Raw genomic sequence first — 15,874 nt, forward strand, 5'->3', positions numbered from 1 at the left:
ATTCACTCGCTTGCTTAAAATCCTTTTTGTTCTTACACTTTCATTTTGTATTTTAGTATAAAATTTTTCATTGTCAAAAGTAGAGAATTATTCAATGACTCCCCACCTATCACCAATTTCAAGTATCGAGATGTCGCTACATTTCCTTCATCTGCCGTTTTGTATTTCTTTTTCAATATTTTCTTAGCTGAAATATCTAAAAGCAAATTCCAGACATGTTATTTCACTTCATCTTTAAAGACATATGGGCACTTTCTAACAGAACCACATCATTATCACATGCAACAAACAAACATATAATACCCAGGTGCTGCAGATAACGTGATGAATGGTTTAGACCCTTTCGTGAAGAGGGCAGGACTCGTGGCCCCAGCGGTCGGGAGAGCTGTTGGCAGACAGCCCTGCGTCAGCCCCTTTGGGGATGACCTCAGCTGGGTGGAGACACGTTGCCCAAGGTCACACCCTTCCCCAGGGTGGCCTGCATCCTGTGACTATGTTATGCCAGGTGTTACGGGCCGGCCATCTTGGCCCGACATGGGACACCTCTACAGGGCCACTCTACCTAGTGGACTCCTCGTGGGGCCCCCCGGGGTGTGGTTGGGCTCGCGTTGCTGCTCAGCCTCTCCCTCTGGCCGCTCCCTCTCCTTTCCCTTCCCCTGGCGTCGGTTTCTAGGGCACTCCTTAATGACCCAGCAGCCCGAGTCCACTGCAGAGGCTGCCTTCTGAGGAACCCGACTCCTGACAGCAGTCCTTAACCGATCCTCCCCCACTGTAGCAAGTGTTTAGTCAGTTTGCTTGAATCTGATCCACACAAGGTTTACGCTTTTAGTTGTTATGTCTCTAAGTCTCTTTTCATCTATAACAGTGCTTCCTCCTTTTTTCTTTGCCAGCGACTTGTTGTTGCAGGAACAGGGTCAGTTGTCCCCTAGTCTGGATTTATCCATCCGCTTCCTTGTGGTGGCGTATAACACGGTCCCGGTTCTCCTGTAAGGGGGCGGCGGGGGGGACGGGGTTGGCTCTAGACCTTCTCTTCCTCCCAAACGGGACGTTTTGTGGAAGCTAACATATTAAAGTTGTCGCTTTGAGGAGAGGAAATACGTGGTTTCTTGAAACTGTTCGTAAACCATTGATCTACTCTAACCTCTGCCTTTTTAGATAAATGAGGAAACCGAAGGCCAGTGAGGGGATGGGCTGGGCGAAGTCCATGGCACCGTTCCCTGGCTTCCCTTCAGAAGCAGATGCCCAAGTCCACAGGGAACACAGTGTGCAGGGGGCACGGTCCCTGCTCCTGACATGTGAGCCCTGCCCACATTTACAGGTCGTGTCAGGAGGGAGTTGGGTCTGGAACCCTCATCTTTAACTCCCAAGCTACATTTTCTGCCCTGAAATTGATACTCTCAGAGCAGTGGTCTTCTAAACTGAGGCATGTCCCTACACACGTAGGGTTAAGTGGCAGGGTAAAGAGGAGAAATGTGTCACCCAGAAGCGTATGGGTGATGCTGCTGGTCCAGGCTTTTTCTTGGACTGTTTCCCTCTGCTCTGCCTTGTCCTGAGCCTTCCCCATCTGCCAACTGAGGGCCATAATCCTTGCCACGCCTCTCAAGGGCTGCGGTCAGCACCAAGCAAGACCACGCATGATAATTGTACTTAATGTCAATTAAGTGCCTCTGAAGCGCAACCTGACTTCATCCTCACAAAAACTCCATGTTATTAGGGTAGAAGCTATTACTAGCCCCATTTATCACATGAGGAAGAGACTCAGAGAGATTAGGAAGACTGCCCAAGGACACCCCGCTGATGAGTGGCAGAGTCAGGATTCAAAGCCAAGCAAGCTGATAGATTCCTGGCTTATAACAATTTCCCCTGGACCTTTGAGTTCATCTAAGCAGACCATCTTGTTTCATAGTTGGGGATACCAGAGGCCAAAGACGTGGCTTGTCCAAGTTTGCACAATACAGAAGTGGCAGAGCTGGGTCTCAAACGCACGTCTTGAGGCTCTAAATTTCCCATTTTATTCCTTGCATCATGAAATGCATCTCTGGAGGGATTAGTTCTGTGACTCTGTGGCCTGGTTGCCTCTCCAGCTGTGTATAGTCCTATGGATAGGCGCCTCTCACTCATCCATCCTGGAATTTCTGATTAATGGAGCTGGGCGCCCCGCGATGAATGGAGAAGTGGCCCTGCTCTCCTGGAGTTCACCATCTGGTAAGAGGGTGACAGATACTGAGCAATCAACCACATAGATAACTTTTCTGAGGACCCCAGTTCATACCAGAGAATGCTGTCGCTGAGTGCGAACGCCTCCATTCGTTTTAAAAGGAAGAATCAGGATGCAATCCCTTCCAACCAAAGACATCCAGACAATTTCCAGATTGAAAAAATAAATCACCTGAACAATAAGAAACTAGTTTCTGTAGATAATAAAAAAAAAATTGAGACTAGTCTGCACATGACATGGCATGGAATGGCTTATTGTATCTGTTCCCGTTTGTATATAATTTTCTTCACTAATGTTTCAACCGTCTGGGGGCGCATGAGTATCTTGCACTCCAACTGCACTTATAAAAACACTAACATTAAAGCATCTTTAGGGCAAAAGCAAGGCTAAACCCAAGAGTGTTTTGAAACTGAGGAAAAACTGAGAGTCCTGGAAAATGCCACTTCACTGTTCTTGCGGGGAGTAAGTGAGCAAAGGAAAAAGTTCTTCGTTCACCCAAATATGGCACACAATTCAAATCTGTTCTCCATGTCCTCTGACCAGAAATTACTTTAGAGTTGTCAATTGGTGAGTGTTTTTGCCTGAAACCACAGTGTCAAAATGTCTCTTTCGGCACATTTATTTAATGTGCTTGCATGGAAAAGCTAACACACCAAAACAAAGTTGTCCTGTTCAGAAAGTGGCATGGTTTTATAAAAGGCACGGCAAAAGCTGGTGATAGAATTATCTGTTTCATAAGGAAAGTCTGAATGATTCATTATGAGCCCCGAAAAGTGCCGTGAAGGAAGAAAAGTGAGCTCAGAAAACCTTGGTGGGGTAGGGGACACACCTGGACCGGGTGACATTGAACCAGAGCCCTTTTCCAGTTGGAGGATAGAATGTCCCTCAACAAGCGCGCAGGACTAAGAAAGAAAGACACGCCTGGGCAGAGCTGTGGGTGGTATTTCCTTTTAATCTCCATAGTGTATTTGTTAAGTTTATTTATAAGCAGATCACTTCACTATTTACAGTACATGAGCATAGAGATTCTACAGTTTTTGTGATGTAAACAATAACTCCGCAGTGGGAGTTTGAGAAAAGAAGCCAGTTCTGAAGTATTTACAGACGTTAAAATAGAACTTTATACTCACAGAATAATAATACATAGAGCGATTTGGTTAAATTATCTATGAAACTATAGAATCTGACAATGTACAAATACAGGAAAACATTTTCTCATTTAGAAGGTAGGACAGATAAATCACACCAGAAATAAAATAGGGACGATGACAACCACAATAATTAAAAGCAAAGAAGATTCCTTCCTTGCCTCTTACGGATAAAATATTTATATAAATAAGGACACAACCCAACAAAATGGAAAAAATATATAAAAATCCTCTACCAATTAAAAAAAATAGCAAAACTAAAACCTCAATTCCCAATCACTAGCAGTGTCCTTTAAAAAACTAAAATTCAGCTTTCTATTATAAATAACAAAGCAGATGTGTCCCTCTGTGTAGGTGAAATTCTTGCACCTTTCTCAAGAAATGCATCAATGTAATTCCACACATACACACAAACACGGACAGGCATGCGGGTGCATGCGTGCACACAGACACACAGACACACACACACAGGCTTGCACTCACGCACCCCAGGCTGTAGTTACCTTGTTGAGCTTCCTAATAAATAATGCCCCCTACAGTAGTACCCCTGGGGATGCTCAAACCTCACAAGGTTAGCCATTCCCTGGTTTGACCCTGTCACAGAGCTGGGGAAAGTCCTGGCTTCCTATTGCTCAGAATTCTCTAGGCTGCGTAGTCATATCAAGAGAAAAAGATTTGAGTCCAAGATTTGGAAATGCTGGAACAGACCATAGGGACCACCTTGCCCAGTCGATTAAGGCTAGCTACAGATACCGTCTCTTTAGAAATCTGGGGTTGGAGAGAGAGAGATCTTGTGTTGGTTTCTCTGGAAGAAGCAGGTGCTCAAAGCCGACGCTAACACCACAGCACAAGGAGGTGAAGGGGGCGAGTATTAATTTCCAGAGCAAATTGCACCAAGCCAGACTTTGGGATGACCGTTCTCCCCAGAAACCATCTGGAAATCCAAGTGGCCCACTCCCTGTTCCATCGGCCACCCTGACCACGCACCCCTTGAGATTTCCGACCTGTTCCGCCAGAATCGGAACATCTGTCAAGAAACAAAGTCGGAAATAGTTTATGACTTTTTATTCCTAACACAAAAACACTTGACAAGAAGCGAAAATAAACTAACGACAAAAAATAAACTGTTTGGCTATTCGGTGGGCCATATCAAAAGCCATGGCCAGCCCCTACTCAGAATCCTGACACCTGACCTTTGCTTGTCCAGAGGGTACAATGCGGGCCACCTAGCAGAGGTTCACTTAACAGGGTCAGCAGCTGGGCTGCCAGTATTGCAGTTACAGTAAACCCCTCCCAGGCCCCTAGACACAGGGTCCACTCCTTCTCCTCTGCCCACAGGAGAGCCAGTGAGCGTGTCTAAGGGGTTGCTTCTGGAGTCTTCTGACTGGTGTTACACTGGGCTCTAAACACAGGGACAGTTTGCTCATGACATTACATTTCATTCCCAAAGTGGGTGTTGGATAGCAAGGTGGGGGAAAGGATCTATTTGCCTTCCATCTGGGTAGCTGGTGGATACAGTCTTTGGCCACTAGATGGCGACTAGACATTGATAAGGCAAAGTGCTGAGGTGGAAGCGAACCAATCCGTTTCAAAAGTCACCCAGAGCAAGGCTAGCAAAGTGGAAAAGGAGACTTTATTAGGCTCCCTTGAAGGATCCTTTGACCAAAAAAAAAAAAAAAAAAAAAATACAGCACAGAAGGGGTTCTAGCTACATAAACACCTCTTTGTGGTGCTTTTGCACAGCCTGGGGACTGACCACCTGTAAAAGTGTATTCTCCAAGCCCCCGATTCAGGCAGTTGGATTTCTGCGCTGCTTACAGATGTGCAAGGCGTTCCGATGCAACAGAATATCTGAAAATCTGTCCCCCCAAATCGCAAAGCTTCAGTCACCGCTGCTGTACCATTAAAGAAACAAAAAAACAAAAGCTGCCCTAAACATATGCAGCGCGATCAAGGCCTCCTGCTGCCCCATATGTTTTACAATCATTTGAAAGAAATGTGTGAAAAGTGCCTAAGTTAAGTTGTTTTGGAAAAAAAAAAAAACAGTGTATTGCTAGTATTATCTGAGAGCAAAAGAGAAACAGCCAAGTGGTCACAACATTCGGATTAAAAACTGTTTGGTGGGCACGATGACAAGGCTACTGTGAGATTCTTGACATCGCCACCTAGCCAAGGGGGGCTGAACTCACCATCCCCACCAGAAACTATGGCTTAGATCTGTCCTGGGGAGCTGGCCTCCTCCTATAAGGTAGCTCGGCCAGGACCGGCCAGGACCGTGTGGGTTTGAATCTGCTGCTGGTTGGTTACCTTGCAGAGATCTTCACCCTGAACACGAGCTGGGCACAGCCAGGGAAGGGAATCTGAGCCTATCAGAGCTGAAAGGACTTAAGGATTCATCTCATCCAATATTCTCATTTACTAGATGAGCACACGGAGCCCAGGATCACATAGAAAGGAAGAAACATCGAATTTCTCACACTGAGATGGCTTATAGTTATATGACTTGCTCTGTAAATCCATTTTAATCAGCTGAGAGGTTTTTATTTAATTTTTTTTTTTTTTTTTTTTTTTTACAAAAATAAGTACCAAGATCCAAAACCTAGGATGGGCTCTCCTGCTGCTGATGTCTTAGAAGGCATCTCTGCTCTCTCCTCCCTCACATCAGCCTCCTTCCCGATGTCCTGGCCCCATCCCTAGGACGACAGTACCTCACGCTGCCAAAGGAGACCCACATTTGCCGGTGTGGACACATGGAGACAAACTGAAGTGTTGTGGTTTTCTCAAAGTGCTTTTATTGGTTCAATGCAAAGTCAGCCTCTGCCTACTTCCTGGACATTGTGCGGCAAGCTCCCAACAGCTCCCCGCCCCCATCTGCTTTGGGTGTCTCTGTGCACGTGGGTTTCCCAGCTTCCAAGCTCTCCCTCCATTTACCCTGTACTTGGCACATGGTCCTGAAGCCCATCTGTGTGTGCAAATGCCTCAGGAACTTGGAGACCAGCTTAAACATATTGCACGTAAGTACTAACCGGTTTCCTTCCACCCCAGTGGGAAGGGGTGAGCAGGACCTTTTTCTTTGGCCAATGAAACCAACAGGTTTACTTTATTTGCTACTGTACATCTAATTTCCTTCCTTGGTCATATCTGAGGGGAACTGCTACATCTCAAATGCTAAGAAAATTACTGCAGTTTTGACATCGAGTGAGTCAAATCAACAAATCCTCTGGAGCGGCTTCTGCTTCACCGTTGGGATGACCTATCTCTCAAGCTGCAGGCTCAGCTGTGATTTCAACTGAAGCCAAGGCCTGGAATGGAGTTTCGACCAGTTCATGCAGAAGGACCTCGCTGTCAATGCCTTCCCTGCCCGCTCCACTCCCTGCCTGCACGGCAGCCTGGGCATGCGTATTGCACACGCCTGGAAGAAACTGCCCTCAGAACATCGACAGGCTTTAGGCAGCGAAAGGACCCTTACTGCGTTATCTCTTCCCACATCAGGGCTTGGGTACTGAGTCTTTGAGCTCAGAGCATTCCTTCCTTCCTTCTCCCTCCCCCGAAGCCCCCAAAGCCTTGCCCCTCTCCCAAGCATGTCCCACATGCCACGCTACCAGATCTCATGGCAGGTGCAGGCACCTGACGGGTGCTTTTAGACTCCAAGGAGTTTTCTGATTGGGGAGCAAGGTATAAAGGGGGAAGGGGGTGGGAGCCTTAGCTACACTCCATGCACTCATATTCTTTACTTCTTTGATGCATTTTCCTTCGATAACCAGAGCCCCCGAGAGTGAGGATTCTGATTCAGCCTGGTATCGACTGAAGAAGGAGATGGAAGAATTCCACTTAGCGGTTGGATCGGGTATTTTTGGAAAACGCCAGCACAGCACAGAGATGGACAGTACAAACTGCCTTGCGCGGGCAGCTGCCGACACGGTCTACAGTAAGCTGTATGCCAATCACATGTAAACATCATCGAGAGCAAATACTAGCGCAGAGCTACAACGAGATGGTTGCCAATGGCAGCTGCTCCCTCTGGGTTACTGCTTAAGTTGGTGGGAGAGAGACCAAGGTTCGCTCGTTTTCCTGGAGAGACCTTGGAGTCTCCTTGGTAAATAATACACAGCACCGAATGAGTCTTCTGGATAGAGGTGGTCTGCAGGATCAGTCAGCTTTGGAACCTGTTGCCTCTCAGGTATGGGCTGGTGAGCAGAAACTGAGCGATGTCCTTGGCAGGCATCCTCTCTCATCAGCAGCCCCCAGCTCTGACCTTAGGCACGTCACACCCCACTGCCTTGCTCAGATCTCTGCTCTGTTCAAGGGCCAAGTTTAAGTAACTTTAAGACCCCTGTATTAACCTGACGTGAAAGGACAGCTTCAGCTGACCCAGAGGAGGGGAGAGGCTTGTCCTTCACTCAAAATCTGAATTTCTTTACCCTAAAGCACCACCTGCCCAGTGTAGAACTCCTGGCCTAGTGCAATCGAGGAAGAAGCCAACAGGAGGGGCCTAGACATGACCTAGCCCCACTCTGAATCCAGAGTTCTTTCCTACTGGCTTCCAGAGGGCAGGCAGCAGACGGATTTAAATTCTATTCCCTGCCACTCTATTCCACAGCCATTTATTGTGTGCCTACTGTGTGCTAGGCAGTGAATAGCTATAAAAGGAATTTTAAATGTTCAGGTCTGTGCTGTGGAAAGTTCCTTTTTTTTTTGGTCCATCCTCATAAACCCTGCCTTGCCAAACATGTTCGTATCAGCTATTCCGTTTCCCACCCCCACCCCAAATGTGATTGCGTGTCACTGAAATATTGGGAATTGTATGCCAAAGAATGACTTTAGGGGAATTTTCTCTCATCGATCACAACATGACAGACAGAGATGGGCCAGCACGAAGCCCAGCCACCCAATTTTGTGTTATGGAAACCTTTCGAAAATTAGATCAGGATGTCAAATAGGTTAATGTCTGCCCAGAGCACTGTGCCGAGGATTCTAATGACAGGACCAGGCTCAAAGAACATGAGTGCTGTGGTAGATAAGTTGTGTCTGTCTCTGGCCAAGGTGGTGGTTATAGTGACACACATACAGTATATCTGCCATCTTGAGCTAGACAATGACTTAGAAGCTAAGACTGTTAGGGCTGGCAGGGACTTTGGAGAACAACTTGACTAATTCTCCCCCTCAGTCCCTTTCACAGAAAATGAAATTGGGGCTCAAAGAGGTCAAATGACTTGACGCACAGAAGCTCAAATTCCCTGTTCTCTTTAAAGCATGTCTCCTCCAGCCTTCTCTGTGGGCTTAGAGTATGCTCACTACCCAGGACAAGTTCATCGGCTCTGTTCACGTACTGAGGTATTTGAAAATCTTAAAAAAAAAAAAAAAAAAAAATCAACTACCGATTCTCAAAGAACTAGGCCTGGCACCAGCAATACATTAAATTAGCTTGTTTAGTTTAATGAGTCAATTTCGAACTTTTTTTTTTTAAACAGCAGGACCTTTTTTCTTTTCTTTTCAAATATAAAATTTTCCCAAGGAACCCTGATGTCTGAAAAAAATCAAGCTGGAGCTACTCTGAGGCAGAAGCAACATGCTCACACCCTGCCGGGCCACGCTCTCCCTCACGGGTGGCCCCCAAGGCACCTGCACGACATCCAAGCTGGACATGGCTTTGAATCACTCAAGAACACAAATTTTAAAGTAAAATCCAATCAGCATGTTTTCTAAGTTGCAAAGGAGCTTGGAGATTGTCTTATCTGTCCCCGACCCTCACATCCTCTTCCTGCTCCCCTTTCCCCATACCCCCAAAACAACTTCACAACTGAGGAAAAAGAAAGATATGGTGAAGGAAGTAATACGGGTTGGTGACTGGCCCAAAAAGGATGACTGCTCTTAGATTGCCTCTCCATGCCGGTCCAGATGTGTCACTGAAGCCCTAATGGTTATGTCCACAGGTGGAGGCAAACCACAGGACCAACACACACCCCAGAACTTGAACTCACCTAATGCTGGCAGTCAGCTGTTGACTTAACTCCCACGATGAGCCCGTAGGCTTCCAGCCTGTTGCCCAGTTCAGTTGAACTCGCCCCTACCTACCAGCTCCTGAAACGTTACATCTTTCCTCCAGCTATTGCAGGAGCATGGGCTCAGGAATCAGGGGGCCTGGGCTGGGTCACTGCTCTGCCCTCTCACTGGCTTTGGGACCTCAGGCAAGTCATTTTGCCTCTTGGGGCACTGCCTACCTCACCTGGAATAAGAGAAATAACGTAACTAGCCTTGCTTTTCTTACAAGGTCCACAAAGATCTTGGCCTCTTGGAAGGACTCATGGCCAGGCAGAAACTCTAAGTGAGCGCTGGGCACCAAGTGAGGACTCTGATTGTAATTGGACCCACACTCACTCAATGAGAGACAGAGCAGGGCTTGGCAGAAAAGGCCCAGAAACATCTCTCCACTGCTCCTCGTTGTGGCTGCAGGCCACACCTTCCCTGGGACCAGTCTACTGACCACCCGGCACCTCTGGGGCATTCTGGCAAAGGGAGCAGAGCAGCTCAGTGGCAAACACCTCACGACAGTGCATAGTTAAAAAATCAAGGAAGCAATACAATAACCCCAGGCACAGTACATCTGAGCCATAAATACATTATTTTAAGGATATACTTTTTTTTTTTCAATTAAAAATGAGTTTATAATCCTGATTCTATTCACAAGTAACAATTTCATCATCACACACTACAGACAAGAAATGTTATGGTGAACACGGCTGCACGTCTACGAGGGGAAGTCGGTCGGGAAGGAAGGGCAGATGGGTGACTGACCCAGCACTCGGAGACGCATCCGGGACAATCCGTCAGAAGCGAGGACGCTAATGTGGCAGTGGAACGTCAACACCATGGAAACTCACAGACAGAAGCAGCTTTGTTCAATGTAAACATTGATTTTTTTTTTTTTAAAGGACAGCAGTTTCAAGTCTCTCTCGCTCTCATGTGTGTTCTCTCACACGCTCGCTCGCTCTCCTTCTCATATACTTATTTTCTTTGAAAACGTAAACATATTGAAAGGGCCTTGTCTGAGGTATTGAGGTATTCCTCGAAGGTTAAGGCTGTTATCAGTGCAGGCTTCGCTGGGCCTCCTTCAGTAAGCTGTCAAAATCCATGGCTTCGTACTTGTTTTTCACTGATGCAGGAAGGGCCTCTTCTGAATTGGAATCTGGGCAGGGAGGTGGAGGAGTCAGTGAGTGGGAAAGGTCAGCGACTGAAACAGGCCAGAGGATCAGAAAATCTGCCGCCAGGGTCAGCCCCGGGGAGCTGATGTGGCCCAAAGCCTCAGAGAACACTGGCCAGCGAGCACTGGTTCTGCCGTGCTGCTGTGACACCCATGGCATGTCACCGATGTCTCAGGGTCTCGGCAGCCCTGTCTGTGGGAAGGCTGTACTAGAGCACCCCAGCGCTCCTTCCCAGCTCTGATATGCTATACTCTAGAGATAAGGGACTAGCTCCCAGGTGGAGCGCTGCCTGGCCTAGGTCCCCTGATGCTCAGCCCTACACTACGGAGGCTGCCTCGGACTCGCCCCTACAATTGTACGTCTTCGTCCTTTCTCATCAACTTGTCCCCAAATTGTGAGGGCATGGTGACAATATTGTTTCACTGTGGCCCCTTAATGGACAAGGCTGCTGCCCATTGGGGCCATCATGGAATGGCCCTCAAAAGGACAGAGCAGCTACTAGCCCTGTGAGGTCAAAGAAACAGTGTTCACGGTTCTGCCAGCTGGCTGTGAACACAAGATTGGCCCTTCCAAGAGGCCATGGGAGGCCTGAATCTCTCTTTTTGATGGACCACAGGCCAGAAGATAAAATCAAGATAGCAGCCTCCAGGCCAGGTAGCTGCGAAGTTAACACCAATCAGCACACTGGAGCTTGGATGTGGGAGCCAGGTCCAGACAGGGCTCTAGGTCTGGGTTCCGTCAAGGGAGGTCTCTGCCCCTCGTGCTTTGGGTCTTACTGGAATGAGGCGGGGCCCCGCATCCTTACCGTAGTCGGTGTATCTGGGCCAGCAGAAGCGCCGGAGTCCCCCGTAGCTCAGCTGGAAGGAGGGCTCATTGCGCTTGCGCAGGGCCGCGCCGTTCCTCAGCGAGAGGGCGGCGTGCTCAGAACGCCGGTAGGTAATGAAGCCGTACTTCTCGCCCCTGGGGGAGGAAAGGGGGACCGTGCTACTGGGCCAGTTGCCTCAGGTCATGTTATGGCCCCATCCTACCCCTCCTACATCCTTCAAGACCAGCCTCAGTCACCACTTCTTTGGCTAGCCCTCCCTAATGTTGCCGGCGTTCTGTGCACGTCTCATCTTTCGTGGTAGATATCTGTTGCATCTGCCTGGTCCGCATCCACTTCCCCTCCTCTGACAAAAGCACCATGTGCTCAGCTGGGCGAACGGGGCCAGGGTAAGCCACACGACTGTGGCCCTTCCCGGCCACAATGATTTGTTCAAGCCTGTTGCCCAAAGTGGAACCCCAAAGAATTCATCCCAGGTCTGTGCTAGAACCAGCGGGGAGACTCCTGCTCCCCGTGGCAGGAGATAAAGCTTAGAGCTGGAGGCAGCCACTTTGCCACCATGAGGGAAGCCTGCCTGAGAAGGATATCAAGGCGACGGGGGCCTAAAGTCAGTTCTACCCACCCCGACTCTGACTTTTCAGTTCCGTGAACGCTATGCAGACTCCTCAAGGGCAGAGACAGCTTGAGTTCCCCCACCACTCAAGACAGGCTCACCAACAGTAGGTACCCAATAAATGCTCAACTGAATCACATTTCCTGACCATCCTCTGAGCCAGGCCAAAGTTGCCAAAGTTGGACGCCTTCTGCCTCTTCCAATGTCTGAGACTGGTAATGTGTCTGAGACTTGCGTGTGCTTTTTAAATTCTTAACAAACTGACCCTTCTCTTTAGAGATTAATTTGCTGGCTGTTTTCACATGTTATCTTCATTTGATATCCTGAAGATTGCACATAAATGAAGAGTTCCATTTGTGTAATGACTCTTTAACGGTGGTAAAAACACATAACATAAAATTTACCATCTTTACTATCTTTAAGCATATAGTTTTATAGTGTTACATATGTTCAGATTGTTGTGCAACAGACTTCCAGAAACTTTTCATCCTGCAAAATCTCTATACCATTAAGCCAACAAGAAGAATGGCCCTCAAGAGGGCAGAGCAGCTACTGGCCCTGTGAGGTCAAAGAAACAGTATTCACGGTTCTGCCAGCTGGCTGTGAACACAAGATTGGCCCTTCCAAGAGGCCATGAGAGGCCTGAATCTTTCTCCCCAGTCCCTGGTACTCACCATTCTACCTTCTGTTTCTTTGAATTTGACTATTCTAGGTACCTTGTATAATTGGAAACACAGAGTATCTGTCTTTTTTGTTGTTGGCTTATTTCACTTAGCACAATGTCCTCAAGATTCATCCACGCTGGTAGCATGTGACAGGATTTCCTTCCTTCTTAAGGCCGAATAATAGTCCATCGTATGCACATACCATATTTTCTTTATCCATTCGTCTGCAGATGGACAGGTGGGTTGTTTCCACCTCTTGGCTATTGTGAATAATGGGGTTATGAACATGGGTGTGCAAAATATCTCTTTGAGATCTTGCTTTCAGAAATGAGATTGTTGAATCATATGGTAATTCTATGTCCAATTTTTTAGGAACCTCCCTAGCGTTTTCCATAGTGGCTGTTGGCACCAGCTCACATTCCCACCAAGAGTGTTCAAGGGTTCCCTTATATCTACATCCTCGCCAACACTCGTTATTATTTTCTGTAGCCCTCCTAATGGACGTGTAATGATTCCTGTGCAGACACTATTTTCTCACTGAAGCTTTTAAACATTTATTAAATTAGAATTTAAAAACATTAATAACTTAGTTTGCGAGTATAATGGAAGATGCTGACAAAATTTCGACATCTAAGTTGTGAATTTATATGTAACCTGTTCTTCTTGCAGACCACTGATAGATGAAATATTGCTTCCCCAGGTGAGTGAGGAAAAACCAGGCTGCCCAGCAGAGCAGGAGGTTCCAGGAGTGGTTGCTACAGAAGAATCGAGGGCTTGCAGCTCAGTGAGGTTCCAATGCAAGCGTGCCTCTAAGCCCCAGGGGCTGTCTGCTGCCCTCCACCAGCTCCAAGGTGGAGAACCTGAAGCACACAAATGGGCTGCAGATCTGGCTCTGCCATTAACTAGCTCCTCAGTTAACTTGTCTGAGCTCCCTGGAAAGGACAGCTTTGGAAAGAATGAGTGCATTCCTCTCACAGGCACATTGGGAAGTTTAAGAGAATGCACAGAAGTTGACTGATACTTAGCAGACCATTAATTAGCATGTGTTCACTGCTCTTACTGTGCTGCAGGATTCCTATTGATCTTGCTCCCCTGCCTGGCTCTCCAGGTCCAGGCTGTGGACTTTGTTAAACTTTTTCCCACAAATCTCCTCAGGCATCTACTGTGTGGCCAGCCCTGGATCAGGACCTATGTCCCTCCCTTCCCCCTCCCCGCCATAGCTTGACTCCACTCACCTCTTGCTTCTCGTCAGCACCTGGCACTCTACAATCTCCCCGAACACTTCGAAGCGCCTCTTCAGCTCACGGGAGCTCATGTCGCTGGAGAGATTTCGAACATATACCACACAGCCTTCGCCCTGCTCGAGAAGGGCGACACAGAGAGACCCAGTCATTACCTGGCTTCCTGGAGCCCCTTTGGTGGTGGGCTCCAATGGAGTCCTGGTCCCCAGTCCATGATGCTTGACTGAGCAAGCAGCACCAGCTAGGACCAGAGTCAGAGAGAAAACAATGATAGTTGGTGTCCCAGAGGACCTGTCGTGCTGGAGGAGGGGGGTCCACTGAGTGTTGAATGGGGAAGCGACCCCCCCAAAGGAAGCAACTGCTTCCTTGAAGGAAATGAGCAGAGACTGGGTGAAAGAAAGAGAGGTGTTCATCACTGTTAATATAACTGCATACTCAGTCGCTTCCGTATTTGTTTTGAGTCTGAGATTTTTTTGGTAGTGGGGAGGTGTTGGGGTGGAAAGGCAAGTTGCTAAGGTGGCAGTGGGCAAGCACTGGGAGCCAGATCGTAGAGGGAGTCAGAGCGGGCTGGGAGGAAAGCAGTGGGACAGGGGACATAGGGCTACTGGAGCCAACCTTAACCTCAGTTTTGCCAGGGCAGTGTGTAGACACTGTGACTGAAGTCACCTTCAGGTGAGCTCAGTGCCATGCCCGTGGGCCCCTAGAACAGCCCAATGGAGGGAAGGGGTGGGGGGCAAGCCCAGCTGAAAGCTCCCCTCCTCTCCTCTCCAGTCTGTGATTCTTCCAGTTAAAGCTACTGCCCTTGGAAGAGTAGCTTTGACCTCCTGGAGAAATTCCAGCATGATCCTGGGAACCTGTGCCCCTGTGGGCAAAACCAACAGGTTCTGGTTTGGGCAGGTTTTCTCCAGGAACAGGTTAAGACCAGTGATTCTGGAGCCATCCCATTCTTGTGCCACAGGCAGGGAGGAAAGCACAGGCCCAGGGTCCAGAGCAAGGCTCTGCTGCCGGCAGTCAAAGGAACTGTGCATCCCACACCAGGATGCGGCTCAGTTAAGCTCAAAGTAGAAACCCCCTCCCTCAGCCTCCCTGCAGCTCCTTGACTTCCAGCCACTTTCCTGCCGCTGCCCCTCTCACTGTTCTCCTAAATCTTTGCTTGGCTGGCTCCTTTCATCCCTCAGGGACAAAGTCCTTGCAGACGCCTCCCCAGACCATTATCGATATACATCCTCCCCAACAGTCAAAACACGACTGTTTATTTCAGACGTTTTAGTGGTGACGTGATTAATTTCATAGCACTTCACCCAACCTACAATTACAGTGTATATTCCTTGTTTATGAGTCTGTTGCTTCTTCCTTCTGCCCCAACCATGGGAGTGGGGTCTTCATCTGACTTGTTCATTGTTGTCCTGGGCCTGGGACAGTGCCAGGTATGTCATAACTGCTGAGTGGCCACAAGTAGATTCCAAGAGGCCCCTGAACAGGCTGTGGTTTTAAGCACCCGGTGTGGGCACACCTTATCTGTGCCTCTGCTTCTGCTATAAGGCACCCATCATGGCGGAAAGCAATGAAGTATCTGTCATTTGTGCATCTGTCTTACTTCCCCTTTCTCTCTAGTGACATGGAGGGGCTGGCTCCACCCCTCCCCACCCCCCAAAGCTTCCCGATGAATTTTCCCTGTGGGGTGCGCTGCAATAGGTTCCCCAGGCATGTGGACTGTGGACTGACTATGGGGGAGGGTTAGGGAGGTGAGTGGGGAGCAAGGGACAGGTTCCCTTGGTCCCCTAGCCCTGATCAAGTGGGATACCCTAAGAAAGCATAAGGTGCAACTCCCTTGTGTACAGATGAGAAAACCAAGGCTCAGGGAAGCTTGGAGACCTGCCCAAGGTCACACAGAAGGTGGCGGCGGGGCTGGTGCGTGGCCTGGTCGGCCCAGCTCTGCTGACCCCTGGGCCTCTGGGGGCCCT

At 48.4% G+C, this 15,874-nt stretch overlaps 1 protein-coding gene across 3 annotated transcripts in view; it reads right to left on the reverse strand.

Moving 5' to 3' along the window:
• Window positions 1-5,903: 5,903 nt before the first annotated feature.
• The window catches only part of PPARGC1B (PPARG coactivator 1 beta), a 97,001-nt gene continuing 87,030 nt past the window's right edge, over window positions 5,904-15,874 (reverse strand). The window contains exons 10-12 of one of the 3 annotated variants that reach the window (XM_016150372.2): window positions 13,905-14,026; window positions 11,374-11,528; window positions 5,904-10,552 (exon numbers count right to left, since the gene is read on the reverse strand). In XM_016150372.2, coding sequence (XP_016005858.2) covers window positions 10,452-10,552; window positions 11,374-11,528; window positions 13,905-14,026 — 378 coding nt within the window. In that variant the 3' untranslated portion in view covers window positions 5,904-10,451. Of the gene's footprint in view, window positions 10,553-11,373; window positions 11,529-13,904; window positions 14,030-15,874 lie in introns of those variants that run through there. The other 2 variants (XM_036224700.1, XR_004952058.1) reach the window with 2 other exon arrangements.

The sequence above is a fragment of the Rousettus aegyptiacus genome, unplaced genomic scaffold, assembly GCF_014176215.1.
Source record: "Rousettus aegyptiacus isolate mRouAeg1 unplaced genomic scaffold, mRouAeg1.p scaffold_m13_p_7, whole genome shotgun sequence".
NCBI lineage: Eukaryota > Metazoa > Chordata > Mammalia > Chiroptera > Pteropodidae > Rousettus > Rousettus aegyptiacus.